The sequence below is a fragment of the Candoia aspera genome, chromosome 4, assembly GCF_035149785.1.
Source record: "Candoia aspera isolate rCanAsp1 chromosome 4, rCanAsp1.hap2, whole genome shotgun sequence".
NCBI classification, from domain to species: domain Eukaryota; kingdom Metazoa; phylum Chordata; class Lepidosauria; order Squamata; family Boidae; genus Candoia; species Candoia aspera.
Window position 1 is genome coordinate 113845364 of NC_086156.1, and position 19325 is coordinate 113864688.

The 19325-nt window shown below is 45.5% G+C and overlaps 1 protein-coding gene across 1 annotated transcript; it reads right to left on the reverse strand.

Moving 5' to 3' along the window:
• Positions 1-1905, reverse strand: LOC134497183 (vomeronasal type-2 receptor 26-like). Its single transcript, XM_063302859.1, has 3 exons — positions 1828-1905; positions 1433-1559; positions 1-899 (listed from the first exon to the last, which is right to left on the reverse strand). The coding sequence occupies exons 1-3, from the start codon at positions 1903-1905 to the stop codon at positions 1-3; spliced, it is 1104 nt and encodes a 367-aa protein (XP_063158929.1).
• Between the last annotated feature and the right edge of the window lie 17420 nt (positions 1906-19325).

Here is a 19325-nt window from a genome sequence, read left to right on the forward strand (position 1 = left end):
TTATTTTTTTCTTATCACTTTCTCCCTGTTGTTTAATTCGGGCCTCCAGACAATAATGTAGCATTTAGAGAAAAAGATACACCCCAGTAATCCAGTAGTGGATGCCAAGATGGAGAAGACCTCCACAGCCACCATGGCGTTTCCCCTGGTACTCAGGTATGTCGGAACAAAGGAGACCCACACACTGCAGAAGGCCAACATGCTGAAGGTGATGAACTTGGCTTCATTAAAGCTGTTGGGGAGTTTGCGGGCTTGGAAAGCCACAACAAAGCTGGCAAGAGACAGGAGGCCCAGATAGCCAAGCACACAGTAGAACATGGACACTGACCCTTCACTGCAATACGCAATAGCTTCCTCAGTTACAGAGTGAATGTCTAAGTCAGGGAATGGGGGAGAGCTTGACAACCACACAGTACAAATGCCAGCTTGAGATAGAGAACCCGAAAGGACAATGGAAAGGGCCAATCTTTTCCCCAACCACCTTTTCAGGTTGGACCCTGGCAAGGTGGCCTTAAAAGCTACCACCACTGTGATGGTTTTGGCCAATACACAAGAAACAGCCACTGAGAAAATGATGCCAAAAGCTGGTTGTCGGAGGAGGCAAATCACTTTCCCAGGTTGGCTGAGGAATAAGAAAGAAGACAAGAAGCAGAGCAACAGAGAGACCAGGAGAGTGTAGGTGAGGTCCCGATTGTTGGCTTTGACTATGGGGGTGTCTCTGTGCTTAATAAAAATCCCAAGTACCCAGATTGTGATGAGGGAGAAAGAAAAAGCAACTGAGGCCAAACTCATTCCTATAGGATCTTCATAAGATAAAAAGGTAATGGTTTTTGGTAAGCATCCATTTTTTCCTTGGTTTGGATATTGATCTTCTGGGCATTCAAAACAATCTCGATCATCTGAAAAACAAAATTACGGAAGTCCTATTTTGATTTTCATCCATGAGTAAGATTGTGATGATTTCTCATTCATACTGACCTCAGCATCTTGTGCTGGGTTCACAATGTGGCCATGGCCATGAGATTTTTCTTTTTTTTAAATCTTTTCATGGCCCATTATGTGTCGTTCAAATATAATTATTCATCCTCCCCAGTCTATTCTTCCTTCAATCAACTACAAGATACATACAGATGCTGCTGACAAAGGCAACTTCACAAATTGTTTACATTTAATTTTTAAATATCTCTTCCAAACTTGGAATTACTGTTAACAGCACAATTTGCTGTTTTTGGGGGTCAGGGGGGGGGAGGTTGGGGAGAAATACTTTTTTTTTTTTTTCAGATAGCACTTTGGTTTTCACATTTACTTTCTGGAAAACGTGAAGGATGAATGCAGAGGTTTAATAACTAGCAACCAAATTCTTCTATGCTTACTTGATGAACTTTTTAAAATTGTGTCTGCCAACTAAGATTTGGAGTACATTTATATCTACCTGTCTTATTAGAGACCTTGCCTTCAGGACATGGAACACAATCATAGCAGCAGAATTTTTCCCCCTCCTTTGCTCTTTTCTGATAACCAGGCTGACAGAGTTCATTGCACAGTGAAATGGGAAGGACCTATCCATAAATAAAAAGCAAATTACGAAGCTGGATGTTTTGTCATTCTTTTCTAAAGAAAATATTCTACTTGCTACACGGAATCCAACAACAACACCATAATAAATTAATTTATTTCCATTTATTTCCCCCCAACATTGCAGGGAGTTTATTTATTTATTTATATATTTATTGGAATTTCCTATACAGTGTAGAGTAACACTTCATGGGTTTTATGATAAGAAGGCAGGAAATTTCCAGATCCAAACAGACCTTTCAAAATCCATACCTGATTAAACTTTTTGTGCCATGTAATTATATCCCCATTAATGGTTAATTCTTTCCCTTTAGGAGCTTCTAGATCCATCCTTCCAACTCTCACCCTCTCGAACGAGACATTTGGAAAGGTGACCAAATTTATGATGTCAAATCCACTTTCCATTTCCCCATTATCCTTCAAGGACACTTTTTCTCCAGCTGAGTTGTTGAATGAAATACCTCGAAGAAATGGGTGGAGCTGCAGGGTTGGAAAAATAAATCAAAGGAGGTTGAGAATAAAAGGAAAAGGATTCCTCAGCTTTAAGGAATGTCTGAATAAAAACTGGTGGTAGATTATAGTTAATGCAGAAATGGAGCTTCTAACACTCTCAGGAGTGATCAAACTTTACTACTGGATTATATCTTTCAGATTGTATTAGAGGTCTGTCATAACAGAGTCAGAGTGATACTCAGGTCATGAAACCTTCAAGAAGAAATTTCTAGGAAGCTATAGAGTTAATCTGCCCTCCCCTGATCCCCCTAAGGAATAAAGAAGAGAAAAAGAAATCAGAAAAAAAATCAATGAACAAGATGTAGAAACAGTATGGTAAACATTTTCTCACATATATTGAATATATTTTCCAGAGTCATTACCTGCCAAGCTTGCACATCAAAACATAAAGATTTTTTGCATCCTACCAAATGTCTTCTGCTGGACCTGAGTAAGGAGATAGCGTGCAGAGCATGAGCCAAAGCATAGACAGCATTATAGATACTATAGCTGTGTCCAGTCATCTGCATCTCAAAAAGAGGTCCAGGAAGATTCTCCACCCTCTCTTTCCCAGTACACCTGTCATTGTCCAAAATACCGTCCAGGGGATCTGGAAAGATGCAGTCAAATGCTTGTGCCCAGAAGTCCTTAAGAAATCTATCTCCTTGGGTCCAAGAAGGATGTATGACCTGAACAAATTCCTTGAACCCTAAATGTTCTCCAGGAAGAATTGTAAAGGAAATGGCACCATGGAACACCTCAAGATCAAATTGTCTTTGTGTTCCTGTCAATAGGAAATCAATCTGGGCAGTGATGATCCAAACTTTTCCAAATAATATACTTCTTTCACTAGTAGGATGAAGTATAAATATAATAGTGTTCAGCCATGAAATTGTCAATGATTCTCCATAGATTATTGATGTACTAGTTTTATTATCTGATAAGATGTTGTAAGTATTGGATACTAATTCAAGCATATCATTAATCTTATCCCAGTGGGTTTTTTGTGGGATAATTTGTGTAAAAGCTGAACAGATTCCATGTTGAGAAAGCAGGGGCTCCAAAATTTGCAAAAAATGCTCTCCACCATTACTATCCACAGCAAGTAACCCAATCCACATCCAGTCAAAATGTTGAAGAAGTCGAACAATCCCCATGTATTGTGGAGATTCATTTGGGACCATGTAATAAATGGGCAAGTTCCTAGTCCTCTGAATGTCCAGTGGGGGAAATGAGCCATATGTGAGCTAAAAAGAAATGTACATAAATTACAGCAGTTCTATGGGAAAAAAAGTGTGATTTTTGTCATTCGATCTATCCTTTCAAACAGCTTTCAATATATATATATAGATATAGATATACATACATATATACATACATACATACATACATACACACACACACAAATACATACATACATACTTGTCATGAGTGCCGTTGAGCTGAAGGCATCAGCACAACAGCACACATGAAAATACCCATCAAGCAGGGGAAGGGATTTAGGATAAGCAAAGCACGCACAACAAAAGACACAGACCCCGAGGAGAAGGGAAGGTCCCCGGCCGGACGACCCAGCCATCGAGACACAAAAGAAGAGGAAGGAAAGACAAAAGACAGGGTGGGTCACAAGGCACACCTGAAGCTGTCAGCAGAGCGCAACGGAGATCGCCCAGCTGACAGCAATCACCGGCCGGAGAAAAGAACCGATCATGGGCAAGCCCGGGGCAACAGCAGGGGCCCCGCAACCCTTCACCTACCGGCACGGAAGCATGAAGGACAAAGGGGGGATGACGCAAACCAAAGAGGAGGGGCGCTGACCGGCGCGGGCTATTTAAACCCCGCACCGGCGCGCTCCCTTCACTCTCAGCTTTTTTCGCGTTCTGCACTACGCTGTAATAAACCTGAGCCTGCTCTTCCTAAAACAGTGTCTGTGTTTTACTCAGCAGCAGGCAGCGCATGACATAAAGCTGAGAGTCACAAACTCAGCCTCGCCAAGCCCCACCGGACAGCAACAAGTCCGCGGGAGGAATAGACGGCAAGAGGACCACGAGCGATGGGGCCGACGCGTCGCGACCAAGGCGGGCGAAACGCACGGCGAGGAGCGGAGGAGGACCGATCGAGGCCAGAGGCCAGGAGCCACAGACACCCTCCCGGCCCACCCCGAGCCTCAGCTCCAACCTGAGAGGAAGGCGGAGGCGGAGGCGGCCCGACCACGGGAGGGAGCAACATACCTCCCGAGACCCGCGGAGACCTCCCCGCCCCACATCGCACCCCAGCCACAGGCATGGAGCGTCAGCCCAACCGCAGCAAGCACGGTGGAGGATGAAGAGGCAACCCAGCCGACGCACTCCCAAATCGAGGAAGCGGACCAGCGGACGGGAACGCCCGAACCCCACCGGCGGCTCAACCCTGCGGAAACACCGACAGATCCGATCCCAGCCGCGGCGCGAATCTCGGACGGGGAAACGCAAGCCAGGCTCGCGGCCATGGAGGCCCAACTAAGGGACCTCAGGACCATGCTGCAATCGCTAATGTCCCCCACACTTCACAACGACGTTCCCATGCAGGTACACACCCTGACCCACACCCCGAGCAGGTCGTCGCACCCCCATAGGCCAAATGCTAACAAGCAAGCGCCCCAGGCGGACGAAGCCACGGGTCGGGAAGCGAGAAGAGGGGACTCACCGAACGCCCGGGCCCCAAAGGACTTCCCCATTTTCTTTAACGGGGACCCCGCGAAACTGTCGTTCTTCATCACGAACGCCAGGGAGTCCATGGGGCGGCACGGACACTCCTTTAACTGTGAAGCGGACAAGATCGCAGTCATGGCGATCAAGCTACAAGACAGGCGGCAGACTGGTACGTCCAAATGTATGAGTCCAACTCCCCCGCCCTATCCGACTTCCACGCCTTCATCGCGGAGATGAAGCACTACTTCGAGGACCCGCTGGCCAAAGAAAGGGTTAAAAGCGCACTCCAAGGCCTCAAACAGGGTGCACGAACTGTCCCGGACTACGCCCTCGAATTTAAAGCCCTCGCAGGGAAGATCAACGATTGGTCTGAGACCACCCTGCTAGAAATGTTCAAAAGGGGCCTCAACCGCGAGGTACTCCAATGGGCACTCTACTGGGATGACCCGGAGATTCTGCAAGGCTGGATCCGCCTCGCGGGGAGAGGGAACACGCGCACCGCACTTTACTAATGGCGACAACAGCGGATGAGACACACAACAGCCCAAAGGTACCCGCACCTCACTTGGGGCCGGCCGGTCCCACGTAACAAAAGCGGAGGTTTAATCAAGGGCCTTGTGGGAAGTGCGGAAAAATGGGGCACAAAACGGCGGATTGCTTCGCCAACCGAACACTAGCTAGCGCTCCCAAACCGGCACCGAGACCAACCCTCAAACCAACCAACCCAGCACCGCCCCCTCACCACCGGATGACCGGAGCCACAGCGACACCAGACGAAGGTTGGGACGCCTACCTGGGGGGAGAGGCCGCCGAAGGCCCAGACCAGCGGGCGGGAAACGCCCCCCACCTGCGGTAAAACGCGCCGAAAAGCAGGTGGTGGGACCGGGGCGTGAAGCACACCGACAGAGCGACGAAAGCCCCATAATAATGGGGGCAATCAGGCTCTCCGTGGGCAACAGAGCCACCACGGCCGCGGCACTAGTGGACTCGGGGTGTTCAAAGAACCTGATCCACCCTGACATAGTCGCCAAGCTCAACCTACCTTGCCGCCCCCTCCCCACGCCGCTGGCATTCCACCAGCTGGACGGCTCAACAGCAGGAGGGAAACCAGCCACGATGCAGACCGAGCCGGTCACCCTTCAAATGGGCACCCACACTGAACGAACATCGTTTGTGGTGGCCCACATAGGGCGGCCCATCGTGGTCTTGGGAATACCATGGCTCGCAACGAACAACCCCCGCATTGACTGGAAGTCCCGCACCTTCCAATTCGACAACGGCGCGTACCGGGTGCCAGCTACGGCGGGCAGGATCAACCCCACAGTGGGACGGGCAGAGGCGGCAGCCCAGGACAACACAACTACCCCAGAAGAACTACCCGAGCAATACGCTGACTTCTCAGAGGTCTTCGGGGAAGCGGAGGTGGATCAACTACCCCCCCACTGCAAGATGGACTGCAGGATCGACCTGCTTCCCGATGTCCCCTTACCCAGGCCGAAGATTTACTCGATGACCCTGAAGGAGATGACAACCCTCCGGGAGTTCATCGATAAAAAACCTGGAGAGGGGCTTCATAGAGCCGGCATGCTCACCAGTCGGAGCACCCGTCTTATTCCGGGAGAAAAAAGATGGCACCCTGTGGCTCTGCACGGACTACCGGGGTCTCAACGCAGCGTCCCTATCCAACAAATACCCCTTACCCCTCGTGAAGGACATGCTCGCCCACCTGGCCACGGGTAGAGTATTTTCCAAGCTGGACCTTCGCGAGGCGTACTACAGAATCCGGATCAGGGAGGGGGACGAATGGAAAACTGCGTTCAACTGCCCCCTAGGCACCTTTCAGTACAAAGTGCTGCCATTTGGACTAGCAGGGGCCCCGGGAGTGTTCCTGCAGCTCATCAATGAGGTACTGCATGAACACCTGTTCAAAGGGGTCCTGGTCTACATAGATGACGTCCTCATCTACACCCAGATGCACAAGGAACACGTCACCCTAGTCAGACAAGTCCTCGAGAAGCTAAAAAGGGCGAAACTATACGCCAAACCCGCAAAGTGCGAATTCCACAAAGCACGGCTAGACTACCTGGGGTACTGAATCTCCGGGGAAGGCGTGGAAATGGACCCCGCAAAAGTCGAGGCGGTGGTGAACTGGGAACGCCCACGTAACAGACGCCAACTCCAAAGTTTCCTCGGCTTCACAAATTTTTACAGGTCATTCGCACGGGGGTTCGCGGAGATAGCCCTCCCCCTGACAGACCTCCTCAAAACGAAAGGAGTGGGGGACACACGGTGCGCCAAGAACCCAGGGACGGTACTAAATTGGACTCCCGCGTGTCAAACCGCATTCAACAAGCTGAAAGCGCTGTTCACCACGGAGCCAATCCTCGCGCACCCGGACCCAGAACGGCCGTTCGTGGTCCAAGCCGACGCCTCAGACTTCTCCCTGGGGGCCATACTACTCCAAAAGGACCCCACAGGACTCCTGAAGCCATGCGCCTACCTGTCGAGGAAATTCTCGGAGACGGAAAGGTGCTGGCACATGTGGGAGAAGGAAGCCTTCGCCGTAAAATCGGCGCTAGAAACATGGAGGCATCTACTAGAAGGAGCCACCCAACCATTCGAGGTCTGGACAGACCACCGGAACCTCGAGGCCCTCCGGACGCCCAGACGCCTCAGCCCGAAACAGGTCAGATGGGCCCAATTCTTCAGCCGCTTTAACTTTCAGCTGAAGTTCCTGCCGGGCAAAAAGAACTTCCTGGCTGACGCCCTCTCCCGACTGCCCCAAGACGAAGAGCCCGTCCCAGACATGATCAGGACAGTCCTATCCGCCTCCCAGCTGGGGATGGCTGTGACCACCCGGAGCGGTGCACAGAAACAGCCCAACCCCACGGCGCAACCGGCGGCGGGGCAACCAGCGACCAGACGGCGCCACCCGCAACTGCCAGGAGATATACGAGGGGACCTCACCGCCGCCCTCAAAACCGACCCCTGGCTACGAGCAAACCCCGACAAGGTGACGATGGCGCAGGACCTAGCATGGGGGGAAGGCAGAATATATGTCCCGGACTCGCAACACCAGGCGATCTTGCGTAGATCGCATGACAGCAAGCAAGCGGGACACTTCGGGTTCCTAAAGACCCTGCATCTAACACGGCAACAATTCTGGTGGCCCGTGCTCAGATGGGACGTGAAGGCCTACGTAGCATCCTGCCCGACATGCGCCACGGCCAAACGGGCACCAGGCAAGCCCCCGGGACTCCTACAAATGGTGGCGGAGCCCTCCCGCCCATGGGAGGAGATCTCCATGGATTTTATAGTAGATCTCCCACCCAGCCAGAAGAAAACGACCATTTGGGTGGTGAAAGACTACTTTTCGAAACAGGCCCACTTCATCCCCTGCTCATCGGTCCCGTCTGCCCAGCAACTGGCCAAACTCTTCCTTATACACGTGTACAGGTTACATGGATGTCCTGCATGCGTGGTGACCGACAGGGGCACACAATTCACCTCAAAATCCTGGCGGGCCTTCCTAAAACTGACTGGGACCCAACAAGCCCTATCCACGGCCTGGCATCCCCAGACGGACGGAGCCACAGAGATCCTCAATGCCACTCTGGAACAATTCATACGCTCATACACCAACTACCATCAAGACGACTGGGTCGACCTGCTCCCATTCGCAGAAGTCGCATACAATAACGCCGTCCACACGAGCACGGGGAAAACCCTGTTCGAAGTAGTCTCCGGACGCGACTTCGTACCTATACCAGAGCTACCGCAACCCCCGGGACCCCAAGTGGATGCTAGCGACTGGGGACGGAAGATAGCGGAATCGTGGCCAATAATCACGGCAGCGCTAAAGGACGCACAGGCGGCCTACAAAGAACAGGCCGACAAGCACCGGCGCCAGCAACCAACATTCCAGGCAGGGGACATGGTCTACCTATCCACCAAATTCCTGAAATCACCGCAACCTTCGAAAAAACTGGGGCCTAAGTATATCGGGCCGCTGCGAGTAACACAGATAGTGAACCCGGTGGCGGTACGCCTGGACCTGCCGCACAACCTAAGGAGACTCCACCCGGTATTTCACACGAGCCTCCTGAAAACTGCAACCACCTCGCGATGGCACCCAAGCACGCCGCGGCCCTCCCCGGTGATGATCGACGGCCAACAACACTTCGAAGTAAGAGAAATACTCGACTCGTGCCGTCAATGGGGAATGCTACACTACCTGGTGAGGTGGAAACACTTCCCCCACCCAGAATGGGTGGCGGCACAACACGTCAAGGCACCAGACCTGACCCGGGCATTCCACAGGTTGTACCCCGAGAAGCCACTGGGGCACCAAGCCGAACCGGGCCCTTGAACACCCTCTCCCCTCGGGCCTCCCCCCCCCACCTGCCACACCCCCAGGGGAAAGGGCCTCCCAAGCCCGCGACTTGAGTAGACCTCCTCCCCCCCGGGACTCACCCTCCCCCCACCCCGGGCCCACTAAGGAGAGGTGATTAGTCACAAGTGCATCGCCAGGGGGCAAATGCCCAGGATGCACACAGGACAAATCCGGACTCAAATACAAAAAAGATAAGGGTCCTACCTGGAGCTGAGAAGCACCCGACCAGCCACGCCTCTACCTACGATGGACTGAGCCCAAACCAGCAGGGTGTGGTCGAGGCATGCGCACTCCCAGGGTGTGGGTGGGGCATGCACACTCGACACACACCTCAAAGATGGACACGAGGCAGAGGGCGGAACAAGGGGAGGGGCGCAAACACTCCGGCGGGAGATTAAAAAAAAAAAAAAATTTTTGACAGCTGTCCTGGGGAAAGCCGGAATGCCTGGGGGGGGGCACTATTCGAACGGGGGGCAGTATGTCATGAGTGCCATTGAGCTGAAGGCATCAGCACAACGGCACACATGACAATACCCATCAAGCAGGGGAAGGGATTTAGGATAAGCAAAGCACGCACAACAAAAGACACAGACCCCGAGGAGAAGGGAAGGTCCCAGGCCGGACGACCCAGCCATCGAGACACAAAAGAAGAGGAAGGAAAGACAAAAGACAGGGCGGGTCACAAGGCACACCTGAAGCTGTCAGCAGAGCGCAACGGAGATCGCCCAGCTGACAGCAATCACCAGCCGGAGAAAAGAACCGATCATGGGCAAGCCCGGGGCAACAGCAGGGGCCCCACAACCCTTCACCTACCGGCACGGAAGCATGCAGGACAAAGGGGGGATGACGCAAACCAAAGAGGAGGGGCGCTGACCGGCGCGGGCTATTTAAACCCCGCACCGGCGCGCTCCCTTCACTCTCAGCTTTTTTCGCGTTCTGCACTACGCTGTAATAAACCTGAGCCTGCTCTTCCTAAAACAGTATCTGTGTTTTACTCAGCGGCAGGCAGCGCATGACAATACTACAGATATAGATATAGATATATACATACATACATACACACAGACACAGACACACACTTAGGTATATTATTATTATTATTATATTTCAATTTTTCCTCACTGTCCATCTCCCCCAAAGGGGGACTCTGGGTGGTTTACAACACAACAAACTAATTAAAACCATAAAAGATAGATTGCAATACAAAAGATCATTGTAAATCGATAAATACATGACCCTTCTGGCAAAATGCTCTCATATATATACTCTATGTATGTCTGTGTGTACGTATGTGTTCTTGTATACACACACACACATACACACACAGATATGTACATACATACATATACTGGATATATAACTGTTTTCCCCCCAATCATCTCACTATCACATCAGATCCTGTTCCACTGCTTATCCTCCATGCATCCATCCATCCATCCTACACATTTTGTTCAATCACCTTTGTGTCTGCCTTGGGTCACAAAATTCCTCAAACAACTACTGTAGGAAGGCAGAGTTGTTGTTTTTTTCAAAAAAATACCCCTGAAATATAATTGAAGACAGCCATATTTTTTTTCCCGAAATCACATCATGGAATCAGTTATCATCATCATCATCATCATCATCATCATCATCACCATCATCATCATCCCCCTTATTCCCACAACCTACCTGTGGAATCTTGTAGGAATTTATGATGTCTGCCATATAAAATGAAGTATCAGAACCAAGTCCCCCAATGATGGCAATAAGATTTTTCTTCTTGGTATCACATAAGTAGTTGGGGAGAAATCTAGCTGATTTGAAAAGCAGATCCAGGGTGGTCCGATAGGTCATTCTTCCATCATAGTAGCTGTCATAAATGTGGAAGCCAAGGGTGATATTGGGTAAGATCAGGGGATTTTCATTGATCTCCATCACAGCAAATGTCAAGGCAAGGGCATGCTGGTAGAATTTTGTTATAACACTGAAAAATATTAGTTAAGAATGTCATGCTACAGTCAGTGGAACTGTCTGCCTCCCTGCTGAGAATTAGAATGTCTTTAAATTATTAGAAGGTTAGAAGGAATGTTGTTTGATAGGTAGGTAGGTAGGTAGGTAGGTAGATATGTAGATAGACAGATAGATCTTCCATGAATGGGGTAACTTTCAATGAAATCTTGCCTTATTTTATAAGAACAGAAACCATCTACCAAAGTTTCCTTTTTACTCTCGGACCATTTCTTAAAGATCAAAATGAAATTGTTATATTTTCCAGGGAGCTACAGAAATGGTAGCTGGGGTGGGAGACTTGGAGAGTTTTCATCCCTCCCTCTTCAAATTTCCTTTTCTGAAGTTTGTGACTTCTGAATAAATTCTTTTCAAAAGAAAAATAAAGATAAACTCAGTTCTGTTCAGATTTTAGCACCTCATTTTCCATGTTGCAATGAAATAGTTCTTTAACCCTGACATCCCTACGAAGGGGAGAGAAATTAAATTCCATGAAGTGAGATTCTGAACACGTGCACAGATTTCCTCTGGGAGACAGGGAGTTACTTTGATAAAAGAGATGAATTCTAACTACTTTCAAGGACATTGGAAAGAACTTGAATTCTATTCCAAATTGTTAGGTTTTCCTTAAAACCAATTTCCTCTTTTAATAAAATTAATCTAATACAAGAGTGTACTTCTATAGAGATGAAAAACATGAATATAATTTAAATCAGTCCATGAATCAATATTGCCCTGTGTCTACTTTCAAACCAAACCATTTTTATCTGTACTTGAATAGAACTAGTAAGAGACTCACCTTTTAGGAAACATATACCTTCTTGTAACCATAAAGATAACCCAGGGTTTGTTTGATTATGATTAATGGGGTAAACCATTAATGCTTACCCAATAAGCAGAATCCCAAACCTTTATTTCCTTTTCAATATCCTGAATTCTTTTAAAGAGTTCATTGCAATCTGATTCAGTGATTGTTTTGAGTTGGCCAGTTCTAAGAAATCCATCTTCACACTCCCAAAGAGAAAACTTTTCATTATGGACTAATATAGTCCACAATTTTTATCTCTCTTCTCTTCTCTTCTCTTCTCTTCTCTTCTCTTCTCTTCTCTTCCTCTTATCATCTTATCTCATCTCATCTTATCTTATCATCTTATCCTACCTTGCCATCTTTTTACCATCTTATCTTATCATACTTTATCATCTCATCTCATCTTATCATCTTATCATATCATCTTATCTGATCTTATCTCATCTGATCTTATCATATTATCTTATCCTATTTTGCCATCTTTTTATCGTCTTATTTATCTTATCGTCTTACCTTATCTTATCATCTTGTCTTATCATCTTGTCTTGTCTTATCGTATCTTTTCTTATCATATTTTCTTATTATCCTATCTTGTCTTGTCTTGTCTTGTCTTGTCTTATCTTCTCTTGTCTTATCATATGTTCTTATTATCTTATCTTTTCTTATTATCTTACCTTACCATACCTTGCCTTACGTTATCCTATCATCTTATCTTATCCTACCATCTTGTCTTATCATCTTATCTTATCTTATCATCTTTTCTCATCATCTTTTCTTATCTTATCATCTCATCTTATCATCTGCAATTGTTTAAATTTAAGAGATACAAAAGGAAAAAGTAAAAATTCCTTACTCTGGAACCTCAGAAACTTCCTGATAAGGCTGCTCATTGAATGAAACTTCATTAAAAGGGTAAAAGACCATAGAGGTCATCCCACCAATGAGGAGGTCACCAGCTTGGTACCAGTCATGTGGAATCGGAAGAGGATCACCTTCAGAGTAGGACAGAGAATCCGCTTTCAGCCCCTGGAACAGCAACAGGAACAACATCTTGGCAGCATCACTTCTCCCCCAAAGCAGACTCTTGTTTATCCATCCACTTTTAGATAGAATAAACTGGTTGGTTTGCACAGAGCGTGTGAAATTGGTGAGCTGAACCAATCATAGTCCTTTACATAATTGTAGAGGAAAGGTAATTTGTCCTTTGACTAAATGAAGGAGAAGATAATCAGTTATTTATTATTCTTCATTTTATGTAACTCCCATGGTAGAAAGAAGCAAACAAACTAGTTGATGGCGCAAGATTTGCAATAAGTGACATAAGTTAGAAATTGAATGTTCAATCCCACATAGAGTCAGAACTTCAGGACACTGTTATTCTAGAATTACCAAGGGGTCAACATTACCTCAATATTGGGAGCAATTCCAGATGCTTTTCTGGCTATCCAGTTGGGAGAGAGGCATTCAGGCTTCTCCCAAGGCTGACTGTAATTTTCTGAGTCCACTGTGAGTCATCCTAGGCACTTCATTCTGCACTTCCTCTTTTACCAAGTTCTATCTCTGCAGTTCAATGATCGCTTGTTCTGACTGTGCCACATTTTTGCCCAAACTTCCATTGACCATTTCCTTTTATAATTTGACTGATCCACCTCTTGTCATGTTCACTGTTTCAGTGTGCTCTGTACATCGTAATGTTTCACATGCCATGGTGCTGATGCACGTTTCTGTTGGGAGGGAGCTGCTTGAAAGCCTTGTGACAAGTTCTGTATCTATCTTCATTTCAATGGAATGTGTTTGAGTTATGTGCTCTGCTCAAGGACTTTTCCCGCGGACCATCATAAGCCGTTAGGAGCACCTGGGATTGTGAGCCTGGGAAGATTCTACATGGGGAGGGATCTCGTTTGTACCGAGGGTTTTTTTAGTTTGCATTTGGTGTGCTTTTCCTATTCTCAGCTCTCTTTGTGATCCTGCATACTATTCTTTAATAAATCAGATATCTGTATGAACCTGTTCATGAGTCTGATGGTGTTTTAGGATAGGCAATCATTACATAAAGCTGAGAATCAAAATAAAAGTTATACCGTTAGCTCCTACCAAGAAAAGTTCTTGTGAGGGAAAATAGTTAACGATGGCCGGGCCAACGGGTAAGAGCAGAGAACTGAACCTCACCCCGGAACCCTTGGGTTTCAGGCAGGATCCGAGTTCTAGCCCTGCTGTGGAGGATTCCGATGATGGGAGAGAACAAGAGCCGCCATGACCCAACAAATTGCCTGCCGAGTCAATTGCCTGGAAGGCAGTGAGAAACATTCATTGGTTCCCGCTGACCCCAAAAATACGGTAACCAGGGCCACAACCACTCAAGCAGCAGCTGATTCAGTGCCAACAGGAGTGGGGGTGAAAGACTTTTCCATTAAGTTTGATGGGGATCCGACCAGATTATCTTTCTTCCTCACTAATGCTAAAACATACATGAAGCAGTTTGGACCATGCTTCCCTTCTGAAGAGCCCTGGTTACCGTATTTTTTCCCTCCATGGGGTGAGGGCACAGGTGGTTGAACTCTGTGGGGTGAGGATTCATCCCAGGGCCATCTTCGTCCCAGCTCTGCTGGCGGTCGATGTGGGGGGATGGAGGATGATTGCACAGAGCTGGAATCTCCTTTGTGCCTCGGGTGCCCCCCCCCATGCTAGATACAAGGTTCTTAGCATGTACTGCATTGATTCTAACTTTGCCTCTACCACTCTTAGCCTTTCAGGGGTTTGAGATTCCCTCCCCCCCCATGTGTTAGGCTGTCTCTCCGTTGACACCATGGTAAACTCTACGTTTGGGGTCAGCGGGAACCAATGAAAGTCTTCTTGTGTATTGGCCAAAACCATCACAGTGGTGGTAGCTTTTAAGGCCACCTTGCCAGGGTCCAACCTGAAAAGGTGGTTGGGGAAAAGATTGGCCCTTTCCATTGTCCTTTCGGGTTCTCTATCTCAAGCTGGCATTTGTACTGTGTGGTTGTCAAGCTCTCCCCCATTCCCTGACTTAGACATTCATTCTGTCACTGAGGAAGCTATTGTGTATTGCAGTGAAGGGTCAGTGTCCATGTTCTACTGCGTGATTGGCTATCTGGGCCTCCTGTCTCTTGCCAGCTTTGTTGTGGCTTTCCAAGCCCGCAAACTCCCCAACAGCTTTAATGAAGCCAAGTTCATCACCTTCAGCATGTTGGCCTTCTGCAGTGTGTGGGTCTCCTTTGTTCCGACATACCTGAGTACCAGGGGAAACGCCATGGTGGCTGTGGAGGTCTTCTCCATCTTGGCATCCACTACTGGATTACTGGGGTGTATCTTTTTCTCTAAATGCTACATTATTGTCTGGAGGCCCGAATTAAACAACAGGGAGAAAGTGATAAGAAAAAAATAATAATGAACCCCTTTACATTATCTCTGATGATATTCTACATCGGTGTAAAAATTTTCCTCAAGAAGTTCCAAGAACTCCATCACGGGAAAAGCCATTGGAAAACAGGATTGAAAAGACAAAGAATGCTGTTGAGTAGAATCACTGGTGAGATGAATTTAACCTGTCCTGCAATCCAATCAATTCTTTCTCTGCTCTGGAAGTCGGACCCTAACCGGTCTTGCCTCAGTCAGGTGCTGCTATGCCACTCTTGGTAGATTGAATTAAGTTGTGATGAAAGTTAATAAAGTTGTGATATCACTGTGCTCTTTTCATCCCTAAATGGGGATGAGGAAGTGGATTCCATTTAGCTCCATATCAAGAACTGGAATCCAACTGTCGTTCTTATTGTACCTCCCACTTGGTCCTTTTAGATTTCTCAGTGGCATTCAGTCCTGTTGTCCATGGTTCTCTCAGATTGGCTCCTAAGCTTGGGAATGGAGGGGACTGATTTATTGTGTTTCTACTCCTTCCGGTGTGGGCAATTCCAGTCAATAGCTATAGGGAAGAACACTTAAGGCCTTCACATGGCTACCCAGCTAACATATGAACTCTGGAGGGCTATCAGCAGCAAAAAGTAACTTAACATAATCATAAAGCCAAGTCACTATCAAACAAGTTCAATCTCACAAACCATACCTATACTGGGCTCATCCATCATCCAAGCCAAATGGCTGGGGAAAAAGCCACAGTTTCAGGGGCCTCCAGATTTCAGGAAAGAGACTGAACCTTTGATTGCCCTTTTTCCTTGTTATGCCACATTTATATGAAACCACAAGAAGGGGTCATCAGCAAGGTTAGGATGAAGTTATACATTATGACAAATTATGTTTGTTCCAGTCAAGGCTGAGCTTCAGATGTTCTGGAGGTCTTTATTCAGGGTTTGAATGGGGCTATAAAGGATTTTATGGGAAATTTCATAGCCTGGAAAATCTGCAGCTGCTATGCTACAGGCAAATCGTTTTGTAGCAGTAGTGACTCATTAGTGCCCATCTGGTACAACTAATGAAGCCCTTGATAAGTTGTATCAGGTGTGCTTGAGACAACACCCATTTTGCATACTGTATATGTGCTGTTGTGACGGATTCTATTCGGGCGGTTGAATAATTTTGAGACGGGAGAAGTCATGATCAGTGGCATTTTCAGTTGACTTTGGGGACACCACTTGAAGCATTTGTTGTGTTGAGCTACTTCAATTGCCTTTGCTTGATTTTTTCATTGCAAACAGCTGAAAGTCTGTACATTTTGATAATCAACCTGATTTGCAATGAATAATTTTGATTACAACTGTAGCTTCCAATATTCTTCACAGCAGTTATAAGTACAATGTAGTTTAACCCCTCTGTCTAATATTACTCTTTTTTCTATAATCTGTCTTGCCTAACCATCAAAACCATAAATCACAATTTCATTGTTTTGTTTTTTTTTCATTTTTATGGAAAATGTACATAGGAAGCTTCCAGTCACCAATAAATGTAGATAGTGTCTTTTATCTAATCAAAGCAGTCAATTTATCCATTTCAGCGAAATCTGTTACCTTCACCAACCATTCCTCCATAGTGGGTATTATTGCATCTTTCCATATCTGTGCATATAGTAATCTCACATTCCCCTTCTCAAAATTCTAGTATCTCATGATAAGTTAGCCATTTTTGTTTGCTTATTTCTCATGTATAATGTGCGTCCTGTGCTGAGAGCCACAGAGGCATTTTTTGGCACAACTGGGTTTGTGTGTGCTCCATAGTCTCAATGAGGCCGGCCTGACATAATGATTTTTAAAATCCACCTCGACCTTGACTTTGTCATACCACAAATATCCATGCAGCCCAAATCTCAGGTCATGTCCTTCTAACTCCAAGAGCTTTTTGTTTCTCAACAGCACCTACTGCCTCAACCAAACCAAACAGCTGCAAAATGTAATTTCAAACCAGGTAAACCCAGTCCTCCTCTTTTCTTTGCATCTTGTAACACCTTATCTTTAATTCATGTCTTTTTCCCCTACCACACAAATTTAGATATATCCTTCTGCCACTGTTTAAATGGTGCATCAGTTGTCAAAACAGCTATTGTCTGAAACAAAAACATCCTTCTAGGTAAGACATTCATTTTTATCACAGAAATTCTCCCCAACAATGACAATGACAATTTCTCCCATCTGAACATACCTTTTTAAACTTCATTCCATATTTTAACATGATTGTTTTGAAATAACATACAGTTCATGTTTGTCATAATGAATATTTTACCTTCTCCTCAATCTTAAACCTGTTGCATTCATCATTCTGTTTGATCTTCTGTTTTCATATATTTGTTAACATCTTTGTTTTCAATTCATTAATTTGAAATCTGCATATTCACCCAATTCTTTTATTTGCTCATTAATATTTCAGATCCCTTTAAAGGTTCTTCCAGAATCAACACCAAGTCACCGCAAAAGCCCTTAACTGAGGGCTGTAACTAAGTTTCTTTTTTAGTCTTTACTCCCACAACCCTCTTATCTTTTCTTATATCTCTATTCAATATCTCCAGAACTAAAATAAACAAGAGAGGCATCTGTGTCTTGTTCCTTTTTGTACCTCACACAGTTTTGTTAAATCTCCATTAAACATTATTTGTGCTTTCTGTAATCAATCATGTTCTCTCCAAAATGCATATCTTCCAGAACCTTAAACAAGAAAGCCCAATTCAAATTGTCAAAGGACTTTTCTGCATCTAAGAAGATTAATTCAGCTTGTTTTTTATCATCTTGCTTCTGAAATGCCCAACACATTTCTGACATTGTCCTTTAACTATCTTTTAGGTAAAAACCCACATTGATCCTCATGAATAAATTATTCAAAGCTATTTTCAGTCTATAAGCAAGGATTGTTGTGAGCAACTTGTCATTATTCAATAATGATATCAGCCTATAGTTTCTTGTTAAAGTCAAATCTTGTCCTTCTTTAGGGACTAATGCTATATAGGCCTCTTTCCAACTCCCTGGCATCTTTCCTCTCTGGCATCCTTCCTTCTCTATCCTGTAGGATAGACTTTGTGTTTTGTCAAAGTTATAAAAGTCCATCCACAAAACATTGAGAATAAGAACCCGATAATCCATCTGGTCCAGACACGTTTCCTAGTTTGATCTTTTTTATAGCTTCAGAAACTTCCCTTATTGTTCTAGGTCCATTCATAATTTCTTTCTGTTCCTCTGTAATCCTTCATAAATTTTGTTTCTTTAGATATTCATCTATTTTCCTTCTAAAGATATGAGTTCTTTTATGCAAATTAGAATAATATTGATGAAATGCTTTTTGTATTATCACATTCTCTGTTAATACAATGTCTCTCTTTTGGAACTACGGTATCTTTTCCTTTTCTTTTTCTTTTCATAATTTTTATGCTAGCCACTTCCCTGGTTTATCTGCAAGGTCTTTTCTTTTTTCTTTTTTCTTTTACTTTGCATATGGATTTTGAAATAGAATTGTGTACAAATGATGAAAGTGTAATTGCTAACACACACAGACGCACACATGCACATTTTTATTGAAATTTGAAACAGAAGAAAAACAAATTAAAGATGTGATGATAGTGGACTAAAATTTTTAGTTATAATATACAGATGGCTGAATATGGTGCTGGAAGGATTGAAATTTATATTATGTTATAATCTTGTAGAGATTTTTTATAAAATAATGTACCATTGGTATTTGTCACCAGAGAAATTCTCTAGAACGTATAAAGGCACTTCAAATTTATGTTGGAAATGTGAACAGCGAGAAGGATATTTTATCTTGTTTGGTGCATATGTAAAAAAGGTAGAAAATTCTGGATTCAAGAATATAAATGGATTCAGAGGACCTTAAGGAATGATATATGATTTGTTTTGATTGGTAATATATGATTGAAAGCAGAGGTTTTTCTTTTGGGACTGGTGGACATAGAGTTGAAAAATTC